The 12,030-nt window shown below is 37.0% G+C and overlaps 2 protein-coding genes across 2 annotated transcripts in view; one reads left to right on the top strand and one right to left on the bottom strand.

The window, feature by feature from the left end:
• LOC145775946 (uncharacterized) overlaps positions 1 to 11,950 on the top strand; it is a 36,532-nt gene extending 24,582 nt beyond the window's left edge. The window contains exons 7-10 of the mRNA XM_082587360.1: positions 4,113 to 4,248; positions 9,757 to 10,007; positions 10,662 to 10,796; positions 11,297 to 11,950. Coding sequence (XP_082443486.1) covers positions 4,113 to 4,248; positions 9,757 to 10,007; positions 10,662 to 10,796; positions 11,297 to 11,494 — 720 coding nt within the window. The 3' untranslated portion in view covers positions 11,495 to 11,950. The remainder of the gene's footprint in view (positions 1 to 4,112; positions 4,249 to 9,756; positions 10,008 to 10,661; positions 10,797 to 11,296) is intronic.
• Positions 2,418 to 12,030, bottom strand: part of LOC145775955 (malectin-A-like) — a 232,060-nt gene continuing 222,447 nt past the window's right edge. Inside the window, exon 6 of the mRNA XM_082587366.1 lies at positions 2,418 to 2,522. Within this exon, the coding sequence (XP_082443492.1) occupies positions 2,453 to 2,522 (70 nt within the window). The 3' untranslated portion in view covers positions 2,418 to 2,452. The remainder of the gene's footprint in view (positions 2,523 to 12,030) is intronic.

Below are 12,030 nucleotides of genomic sequence, written 5' to 3'. Positions count from 1 at the left end.
CAGGTCATGTAACACCGAAACCCAGGTTTATTCTAAACTGCCACTTAGGTTTTAACTTCATCTTTTATGTCAAACGCTATTTGGCAACTGCCTTTTTTTCGTTGACACGTTTTCGCTGAGACTTTATCTCATTAACCTCTATTGTTAATCATGAAAAATGTTATTTTGATGTAAAACACTTATTTCGAACGTACCCAGACAACAAAATTCGTCAAAATTGAATCAATGTAAAAATGACTAATTTTGCCGTCTGGGAAGGCATTCAAAGGTAAACACTGGATAAAATGCAAGAAGGCAAAAGAAACGATATTGTGGAATAAAATACAAAATTTTCTATAAACAGAAGAATTGGACATACATCTCTCTGTTATCATTTTTAATGTAAAAATTCAAACTGTGCTGTTGAAATTTCCGATTTTAGTTTTGGTTTGCATACAGACGGTGACGTAGGATACATGTCGATTTTATGTGAGCAAACATTTCAATTTAATAGTTCAAACATTTTGCACTAAATTTCATTTCAATTTATTTTTCTATGACGGAATGCAAAAGAAACGATATTGTGGAATAAAATACAAAATACAATTCAAAACTGTAGCTGAATAAGGAACTAGCCGAATCGGACTGGCCGAATCGGACTAGCCGAATCGGACTGTAGCCGAATAGGGAACTAGCGGATCGGACTGTAGCCGAATAGGGAACTAGCCGAATTGGACTAGCCGAAACGGGCCATTCTGTGGTTTTCTATACCTGATGTAGAGAATATTAAGGTCTATCTGCTTCAGAAAAAAAGTTGTTTCAAAAAATCTGATTTTTGGTCTATTTTCTCCTGATGAACAAAGATCAGGTGATCAAGATAAAAGTTTTTTTGTATTTTTCCACTTTTGGAAGCTGTTATTGTGTAATAATAGTTGGTGTTAAGGTTTCAGTACTGGGCTTGTCTAGTCTTGCTATCTGGTTAAGCAAAGCCCCATCTTGCATTGTTCCGGGACTCTTCTTGGCGCCGTCCACAAAAGAAATGACATGAGAAAGATACATTTTGTTTATGTGGAACATGCATTAAAGGGTATGAATATCATGACCAACTTCATCATTGAAATAATTGACCAGTCGAATATTGGCTCAGGAATTTTTTCCTACGTTGAGAGCAGTCGTATCAACCATGACTGAATATATTTGAGATAGGTGAACTCTGCAAGCCTCCTGGATGATGGTGTCAAAAATCAGTTCTGCAGTGACTGACGCACTTTTGGGAAAAGATTTAACAGCAAGCACACTTTCGTGCTTCATGCCATTATCATCAACAAGTTGGCCCAAGAAAACGTATCAATCTATTTTATCGACAGCGCGCCCATCATAACATAACTGCATGGCAGAAGCTGAGTTGAGAAGGTTCTCACTTTCCATCAGAAATTTTTCTCTTGTTTTTTGCCGTTGGCGGTATACTGTCGAAGGTGATGCAGCTATCTGATCTTTTCCAAGAACCGACCTCATAAGATTTGACTGCTGGCGTACCGAAGTCATCCTACGATCAGCAGATACACAATTTCTATCATTTATGGAAAAAGAATGTACTTTCTTGTACACTTTTCCCCTAACAGATGGTTTCAGAGGCTCGTATTTCTTATCTTCCCAATTCATATCACCATCAGAGTCGGTTTCGTTACTGTGTAGACAACTAGACAATCCAACTACTTCATTTCTTTTTCTCTGTTTCAAACACAGTAGGCTACTGCCGATGCTTTGGCAGGTTGTATGCCAGAAGTGCTAGGTTTCTCTGTTCGCTAAGCACTGGAAGACCAGCTTTGTTCCATATGCCAACTACATCTTTCAAATCTTTGAAATGGGGTATTTTCTTCAAAAACTGAGGATTAGTTTCGGCTACTTTCTTCCTCAAGTAAAAATAGTGACTGACTATATCTGAATTAAGGGGAAGCACATTTTTCTCCAATCCCTTGAAATTTTGCATCGACTTACTAATACCTGACCTTAATGCCATAATGACACTTAATCTAAAGCAGGTGATGAGCAGCATACCTCTTCCTCAACGATTACATTAATATTATAATAGTAATACCTTCAAATTACCATTTCATCTTTTAAAAAACGAGCAAGGACTATTACGCAATAGCAGCTTCCAAGATAGAAAAATACAGAAAAACTTCTTGTCTTGATCACCTGATCTCTGTTCATCGCGAGAAAATAGACCAAAAATCAGATTTTTTGAAATAACTTTTTTTCTGAAGCAGATAGACCTTAATATTCTCTACATCAGGTATAGGAAACTGACTCTTCTGCGCATTTTGATACTAATTTTGTCGATCTATGATGAGCGGTTCCGGAGATACGGCCAAATTTCGAGATTCTGAGTCCCAAAAATTTCGAAATTCTGAGTCTCGTGGACCACCTCAATATGACGTCATAATTGAAAAAAATTTGGGGTGTAAAATTTTTACCCCAAATACCACCAGATGGGACCCCAGGCATTTTGAATTTCAAAAATGGTGAAAAAATGAAACACCCTAATGTATACATCTTTTAATATATAGATTAGGCACATAAAAATTTGGTAACTTTTTATTCCCATATCATATGTTGTGGAGTTTTATTTGTGCAAATTATGAATATGTGGAAAACTCATATTTTACTTGAAAAAATTCACCCTTCAATTTCTAAAACTGTTATTTGATTAATGATTATACAATACATACTACTTACATATACAAATGGGTGAAATTTATATTTCAGTAAAGCGCATTTGTTAGAAGACATTTAAAATGCAGTTTTTTAGAGGATTTACAGAGCGAGAAACAAGTCTTGCATTTCTTTGTACTTCTGTGCATTGCTTGGCATATCTGTGCAGTGTGCGCGCTCTGCACAGATATTTGAATGATGTATTGGCATACACGTTGGCTCTAGATCAAAACTACCTAAATGACTTAGAAATTCTTGGAAAGCCTACTTTTTACAAGCTACTGATAGATTGCCATCAGCAGGATCGAAGCGCTGAGCAAAGAACCAGGTCACATACCGCTTTAGCAGTCCACATACCAGGGACGTAGCCACGTAGGGGTTTACCGGAGCAATCGCCCACCCAAAACACATATAAGGAGTTTGTTGTGTGTAGAGGAGAAAATGAGCAAGCTCTAATAAAGTACAAAGGTATTTTGCATTGTTCGAATTGAAGCAAGTGACGTTGTTGAGGCTCTACCCCAGTTAAGAATGGAATATTGTAGTTTTGAATGAAATAAGGCACAAGATGCCTTAGTTTGTAAGCAATTCCGCAAGCTCTGGACAGGGTAAGCTGCAAATTAGACAAATGCACGTCCTACTTAAGTTATTTGTCAAACTCCTAGACGTTTTATACTTTCAGTTTCTGAAATATTGATTCCATGTATACATAGATTATTCCATTTATTGCTCATAATCGTAAAGTTTGTTTTGTTATAGTTTGACATATAAGTTTGTTGCTGTCAACTGGGTTGAAATGTTCAACCAATTTTTTTATTTCATGTTGGTGATCAGTTAAAAAGTTTTAAATTTTTTTGTTAGAAAATGTTTAACTTGTATCATCTGCAAAAATTGTTGATTTAAACAATGATGCATTAGGTAGATTATTAATATAAATTCAATAATAAGGGTCCAAGAATGGATCCTTGTGGGACACCGCAGGTCACGTTAAAGAAATTCAGACTTAGATACTGTAGCCGATTCTAGTACACTGGGTTCTGTTTCATGATTAGATTTTAAGATGTTCCAGATTTTACCACGGAAGCCTTAGTGGAAAAGCTTGCTAAAGTGTATTATGAATTATGATTAACCTTATCGAAGGCTTTGCCAAGGTCTACAAAAATAGCACACGTGTGTTTGTTTTGGCTTATGTTTAGATAAAAGGTGATCGTAGACGCTTGTCACAGCTATGTTGAATGGTCTACGGAAATACATATACATGGAAATACTTGGTCTACAAAAATACATTTAGACTAAACTGTTACAGTGTAATCTTACTTTTTTGATAAAAAAATACTCAAAAGCTGCTCGCCTGCTTCATTTTTTTGCTGCTGACTGCTCTTGTCTTCTGCGTCACTGATCTTTTTATTTTCTCATTCAAGGATAAAGATCCTAAATTGGGCAGAGAATCCATCGAAAAGCTAGTGCAAGAACTTGACAGACTCCCTCTTCCCCAGCGAGATCTCACCAGTCCTCCCATCTTCCCCATTGATCACGTGTTCACCATCCCTGGAAGAGGTAGGAAGATGCGCGGCTTGCATGTTTCAAAGAACGCGGGATTTTGTATCATTTGAAATCAAGTTCTTTTTGAAATTTTTTCTTAGCTTTTACGTATATACAATCATGTCCGTTGGTTTGGACGCTAGGTAAACAGGTACATCAAACACATAAAAACTTATCATCGGACCAACATTGCTAGAAAAGTAACCAGTTCTGATACATCCAAACACTCAATAATGATTTGTAATACAGTACTCAATTTACTGAAGTTTGAATCTCCAGCTGCTTTAAAAAGTATTCGTGTGTGTCATGAGTAGGGATGCCAGCGACAGATTTCCAATAAACTTAGATTATGTGCTAAAAAAAATCCAAATGAGGTAAAAAAAAAACAGGTCCAGAAAATATGTAGTAAAGCGGTTAAAAAAACCTGCATGTGCTTTTAGCACCACTTGCGTTTCATTATTTCATATCTATGTTTTGCAATCGCACTATCAGGAAATGCTTTCCTATAAACATCAACAAGATGATTAATGTAAGTGAATGGTACATGATGCTCAGAAAAATAACCAGCAAGCAATGCTTCTGCTTTGGCAATTTGATCTGACTGCGTGGCTAAATCTTGTGTTAAAAAGGTATTGACTTTCACATGGATTTTCACATGAGACTTAGCAGCACTGCTATGAGCTAACAACATTGATTTATTAGCATTTTTCAGTATGGCTTTGCAACATTTCAACATTTACAATAACTGTTGTTTTTATTTGAAGCATCTTCTTTCATTTGGGGAGCAAGTCTTTTAGGCGCAGACAGTTAGGCGCCGGTCAAATAGGCGCGCACACTGTGGCGTCTGGATATTTAGGTGCGGAGCACTGTGGCGCCCGTTCATTTAGGTGCTATTTCTAATAAAGTCTGCAGATTGTATCAGAGTGGCAGGTAGGATAATTTATTTCACACAAAATGTTACATTGAACAGAAAAATATACTGTATTTGAATGCGTGTGTTCAGCATTTATTTGTTGTTAGTCCAGGTTTGCGTCGGCGAAAGCTTTATCAATAAATTATTCAAGTTTTCAAACATGACTGAGTTCACTTTTAGTGAGTCAAATAATAACTACACTAAGCATCAGTCAAATATATACCGTAGCCTATATTCAAGCGGGTGGTAGGCTTGAGTGAAAAGTAACTTAGTTTTTCGTCAAAACCCCGACTAGGTGTAATAACGAGCAAAGTCGCACCATTATGCTTGCAACTTATAGCTAGGGTTCATATGCTCGATAGAAATGTATTCATGTTGTAGAGCGTTGTCTCATACGAACTCGCCGCACGACCAATCTATCCCGAATAGAAGTAATTGCGAAAGATAACAGATTAAGTAAGGTTCCATCTGGCTGCAACCTGTGTTCAGGATGCATAGCAAATGTCCTGTGGAGATACGCTAATATCAAGAGCAGTAGAGCGTTGTCTCGCACCTCATCTCCACACGCGCATTAACAAAACAACATATTTTTCTATTCAATATAACATTTTTTGTGAAAAGCATTGCCCTACCTGCCAAGCTGATACAATCTGCAGACTTTACTAGGAATGGCACCTAAATGAACGGGCGCCACAGTGCTCCGCACCTAAATATCCAGACGCCACAGTGTGCGCGCCTATTTGACCGGCGCCTAACTGTCTGCGCCTAAAAGACGTGGACCCTTCATTTGCAACCAATCTTTGAATTCAGAAACTTTTAGCCAGTCCTTTTTGAATGATTGTCCATACCACAATTTTTGCTTCTTATTGGGTTTTTCATTTTCATCACTCGTTTTTGTAAGAATACCGGTACTGTAGAAGAGTTCAGTTAAGTTTATAACATAGATCTACACTAACAGTCGTATTTGAGTCTTATAGCTTAGGCAGCCTAATACCAATACCCCTGAGAAGCGTAATAAATGATGACAAATACATGTATCAATTAAAACCTGCTCACAACAACTCACTAGACTACTGTAGGCTATACCAGCTGTGCCTTAATACCGTGCAAGCTCTGTACAAAGTTAAAAACCTAGATTTACCTAAATTTGAAAAAAAAACTTAAAACCCAGATGTCGTCAAAAAAACCCAGATCTACGTGGAAAAACCAAGCTCTGGCATCCTTGGTCATGAGTTGATCGAACTGTTTATGATAATTGCTTTGATGAGTATGAACGCGTCTGTGTCTGTTAAAATATAATTTTTCATTGTATCGCTTTATTTATATAACTAGGGGCGTGAGACCAGAGGGGGGGGGTACCCAAAAAATAGTATATCCAATTTTATTTTGATAGATATACTAAATCTAGGCTGTATACCAAATTTTAGGTCAAAATATTGAAAAACCATTCATTAGGGGCAAAAAATGTGATTTTTGACCCCAGCGAGGGAATTTTTTTCATAAAAATTACTTTTGGATATAAAATCTGACACAGTTGAGGGAATCAGTTGATTTAAAAGTGTATTCCTACTCATTTTTCAGCAATGAATCCATTTTTGGTGGTTAAAATTATCTATCTCAAGTAGAAAGTGGCCAAAATTTGATTTTTCTTCTAAAAATACTGAAAAAATACACCTCGAAAAAAAAATTATTGTAAAAATTTTCTTGCTGTGCCCCCCACATTCGAATTCCAGTATTTTAAGCCCTCGTGTGGGATGGTCAGAATAAATGCAAATATTTTGGTGCAAGAAAAAGTGAAAAAGCTCTTGAAATGGCCAAATGGTGCCATTTATGGTATTATATACACGCAAGAATTTGAAAATTTGCTTCATTACATAGCACATAATTAACTCACATAATATAAATATGTACACAGTATATTGAGCACAAGGATAGACTATAATCAGTGTTGTGTCCCAGGGGTGAGTGTTCTTCCCCAATGCATGTGGAAATTCAAAGGTTTGTATTTGACTCTTTGTTTGTTTATTATATTGGTGGGGGGAGATTGAGAGATTAGCAGGGGATTATATCAGGTGTTTTGAGAAGAATATTCACCTCTGATGTGTCCCAATATTTCTATGTTGCCATAATGAATGTTTATTGTTTATGCATATCAGAATTATGTTCATTATTACTGGTATTTAGATCAGCAATTGTGCATGATATTGATACACTTAAAAGGGAGGTTTTGCTTTGTTGAATAGAGCTTCGATTTCTTTGGTATTTTTCAAACAGAATTTGTTTGTTCTACCAAAGTCTCACTTTCCTGTAATAATAAGCCTTTTTCCATTTTCATTTGTAAGGATCTGTTCTACATCAACTTTGTCATCAACTGGTTTTTCTGCATGTACCCAGTAAACATTCTTTTCAGAGTCCTTTCTCACAAGATGTTCAATAGTATAATCTTTGGCTGAAAGCATCTCCTTGAAGTATCCAATATACCAAACTACAGTATCTCGTTCCACCATAATGTAGCGCAAAGTTCATTGACTTCAAAAAGAGAAATAGGAGCAGGTTGGTTCGGGATTATTGCCAATGCGTCTTCATTGGTAGGCAATGCTACATGAGCAGATGATATTGCTGTGCCATAGGAACCGCCTAACAGTATGCATAAATTTTCCACCTTTTCTTCAATTGAGATTCTACTTTGGCGGTATAATTCTGGATTAGATGCTCGTTCATGAGGATGAGTGTGAATAAAGAATGCTAGTTCAGTGCATACAATTGATTTAGTATTGTCTGGATGTTGTTGAAGCACAGCCAACAACTCATCTTTGGTTGTGCATGGACCATTCCAGCTCTTGCAGGAAGTGAGAAGTTTTGTGATGTGATCAGTGTGCTTTTGTTTTTTCTCACTTCATGCAATAGCTGGAATGGTCCATGCACAACCAAAGATGAGTTGTTAGCTGTGCTCCAACAACATCCAGACAATACTAAATCAATTGTATGCACTGCACTAGCATTCTTTATTCACACTCATCCTCATGAACGAGCACATCTAATCCAGAATTATACCGCCAAAGTAGAATCTCAATTGAAGAAAAGGTGGAAAATTTATGCATACTGTTAGGCGGTTCCTATGGCACAGCAATATCATCTGCTCATGTAGCATTGCCTACCAATGAAGACGCATTGGCAATAATCTCGAACCAACCTGCTCCTATTTCTCTTTTTGAGGTCAATGAACTTTGCGCTACATTATGGTGGAACGAGATACTGTAGTTTGGTATATTGGATACTTCAAGGAGATGCTTTCAGTCAAAGATTATAGTATTGAACATCTTGTAAGACAGGACTCTGAAAAGAATGTTTACTGGGTACATGCAGAAAAAACCAGTTGATGACAAAGTTGATGTAGAACAGATCCTTACAAATGAAAATGGAAAAAGGCTTATTATTACAGGAAAGTGGGACTTTGGTAGAACAAACAAATTCTGTTTGAAAAATACCAAAGAAATCGAAGCTCTATTCAACAAAGCAAAACCTATCTTCTAAGTGTATCAATATCATGCACAATTGCTGATCTAAATATCAGTAAATATGAACATAATTCTGATATGCATAAACAATAAACATTCATTATGGCAACATAGAAATATTGGGACACATCAGAGGTGAATATTCTTCTCAAAACACCTGATATAATCCCCTGCTAATCTCTCAATCTCCTCCGACCAATATAATAAACAAACAAAGAAGGAGTCAAATACAAACCTTTGAATTTCCACATGCATTGGGGAAGAACATTCACCCCTTCGACACAACACTGACTATAGTCTATCCTTGTGCTCAATATACTGTGTACATATATATTATGTGAGTTAATTATGTGCTATGTAATGAAGCAAATTTTCAAATTCTCGCGTGTATATAATACCATAAATGGCACCATTTGGCCATTTCAAGAGCTTTTTCACTTTTTTTTGCACCAAAATATTTGCATTTATTCTGACCATCCCACACGAGGGCTTAAAATACTGGAATTGGGATGTGGGGGGCACAGCAAGAAAATTTTTACAATAATTTTTTTTTCGAGGGGTATTTTTTCAGTATTTTTGAAAGAAAAATCAAGTTTTGGCCACTTTCTACATGAGATAGATGATTTTAACCACCAAAAATGGATTCATTGCTGAAAAATGAGTAGGAATACACTTTTAAATCAACTGATTCCCTCAACTGTGTCAGATTTTATATCCAAAAGTAATTTTTATGAAAAAAATTCCCTCGCTGGGGTCAAAAATCACATTTTTTGCCCCTAATGAATGGTTTTTCAATATTTTGACCTAAAATTTGGTATACAGCCTAGATTTAGTATATCTATCAAAATAAAATTGGATATACTATTTTTTGGGTACCCCCCCCTCTGGTCTCACGCCCCTAATATAACATCTACTGCAAAAAGATAATTTTCATAGTTGGTAATTAAAATGTCTTCGTTAACCTTTCAAGGATTTGTTCGCGGTCGGTGCATCAGAATTATTTTTACCAATGGCCTCAAACGATTCGCAACCTTGACAAAGCAGCAGTCTCCGATTTATCAGGATTACGAGATTATTTCATTCCTTTGTTAGGGACCGTCATCAGCGGATGTTTGAACCAGGGCGTGCTGAAGAAGGGAGATCCTCTTGAAATCACTGGATTCGGGAAGATGTTGAAAACGTCGGTAACCAGCATGGAGATGTTCCACAAGACGCTGGATCGTGTGGAAGCAGGGGACCAGGCCGGGATCTTGATCAAGGGTGCCAAGCGAGACGATATAAAACGAGGAATGGTCGCAGTGAAAGCGGGGACAGTGAAGCCAACAAAAGGGATCATGGCCACGGTATGATCCTCCAGTGGAAAGAATCTCCACTCTAGCCATCGTGGCTATGAATGCACTAGACTGCTTTGGTTAAAGATTATGATTTTTTTAAATTATTCAGTTAAGTAATTAGCACTTTCATGGTAGAAGATGCACTTTTACTTGTATGCAGTTGTATTAATGAGAGGCTGTACTAACATCAGTAGTGTGGTATTTACTTACTTAACATTACATTTGCCAGTACTTCAACACAAAATAAAACAAAGCCTAAGTAATTGACTACGTTGGTACACCGGTAATCGGTATGGTACCTACGAAGTCGATATTATGTACCTAATTTCATAAAACCATTTCATCATAATACCGGCATCATCATAAAATTTCCACTCTGGCCATAGTGTTGGGGAATGCACTCGGCTGCTGTGGTTAAAGATTAAGATTTTTCCAAAGCACGCTGTTAAAAGTTTTACTTTATATATCTTATATGTTAAAAGTTTTACTTTATTACTTTATATGCTTTACTTTATAGTTGGAATATACATTTAATTGTATAAGTAATAAGTATAGTTACGTACAGCTGAATCGATGAGAGGCTATAGTAACATCAATTTTGGTGTTTCCCCACCAACAAATTCAACGCAAGGTTTATAGCAACCAAATACAAATCGATTGCAGATGTACATGCTGTCTAAAAAAGAACTTACTGCAGACAAGGCATCTCCTCTCGTTGCCGGGAGAGAGTTTTTAATTCTCTTTAAGACCTGGAGCTGTAACGCTCGTTCTCCCCCATCAGAAAGCGGAGAAGCTACGGTAAGCATTGTTGCTATTATAAGTTAAGGAAGAATTATTCTTCACCGTCCATTTTGTCTCTTGCGTACATCTCTCTAGACATAATTTATGTATTTAGTCTTTTAATTTCTTTCGTCACGTTTGTTTTAAAAGCGTGGTTCACGAATTGACAAGTTCTACTCCGTTGCAATTTATATTCCTTTTACCGTATTTAATTAAGTCCTTCCAGAAGGTATTTCATTCGTGGTTGCGCCCGGGCGTTGAAGATTTAAATTAAAGTGGACGGGGAGTCAAGGAAGCCAATCTTGTCCACCTTCGGGCATGTCTTTAAGTGTCCTGATAAAGACACAGCCACATACTCTTGGGCGGTGAAAAACTCGCCCTTTCGATGGTCAAACCAGGACTTTCACCACTCGGCCATGCAGTAGGCTTTGGTGTTCTGGTTGAATGAATGGTGTTGAACACGCTTTACTCATGGTATTGCGATCACAAAGAATCATACCAGCTTCTCTATGTTACAGAAAATGATCATGCCGGGCGAACAGGGAACTATGAAGCTGATCCTCCGTGTCCCGATGGTCATCACCAAAGGAGATCGCTTCACAGTGAGGTTCGGAGGAGTCACTGCTGGGACCGGTTTGGTGACTGAGACTGTTAACATTGATCCTTCTGAAGATCTTTTTGACTCGAAACTGTTCAAGCAACAAAAAAATAAATGACAGATTTCTAAAAGCTCGTCCTGCGGAAAACGCAACACCCATGGAACACTTGGCATATCCTTAATGTTAGGATGAAAAATATTTTTGAAAAAAGTGCGGGTGTCTAGGAAAGTTGAGCCTTCGATAATAATCAATATGTGATGCTGCAACTAGAAAATTTCAATCGCGAAATGCATTTCATAGACGACATTCAGCACTTGGATGTTTTGATTGTTGTTCTAATAGCCTTGGTGGCCTACTTCATGTGAAAAAGTGTAACTATTTTGAAATCGTGTTCATTTTAATACATGTAGCAGCAAGCCACAATCTTTGCTAAATTGAAAACTTGTGTCAGTAGGTTAACTTTAGAGTTTAGATCAACGCATAGACAATACCATGTGGAGCAGAAATAAAGTGCGATTCATACAGTTTGTGTTTTGTAGTCTTTTTGTCAAATAAAAATGAATGTTAACATCACACATTGTATCTTTTCTTCTCCCTCTCAGTTGCACAACTAAGCGGACATTTTCTAAACCATCATTCAGTAGTTGTCTTAT

This window comes from Aplidium turbinatum, chromosome 1 (assembly GCF_918807975.1).
Source record: "Aplidium turbinatum chromosome 1, kaAplTurb1.1, whole genome shotgun sequence".
Classification (NCBI taxonomy): Eukaryota; Metazoa; Chordata; class Ascidiacea; order Aplousobranchia; family Polyclinidae; genus Aplidium; species Aplidium turbinatum.
This window is presented reverse-complemented; position numbering and strand designations above follow the sequence as displayed.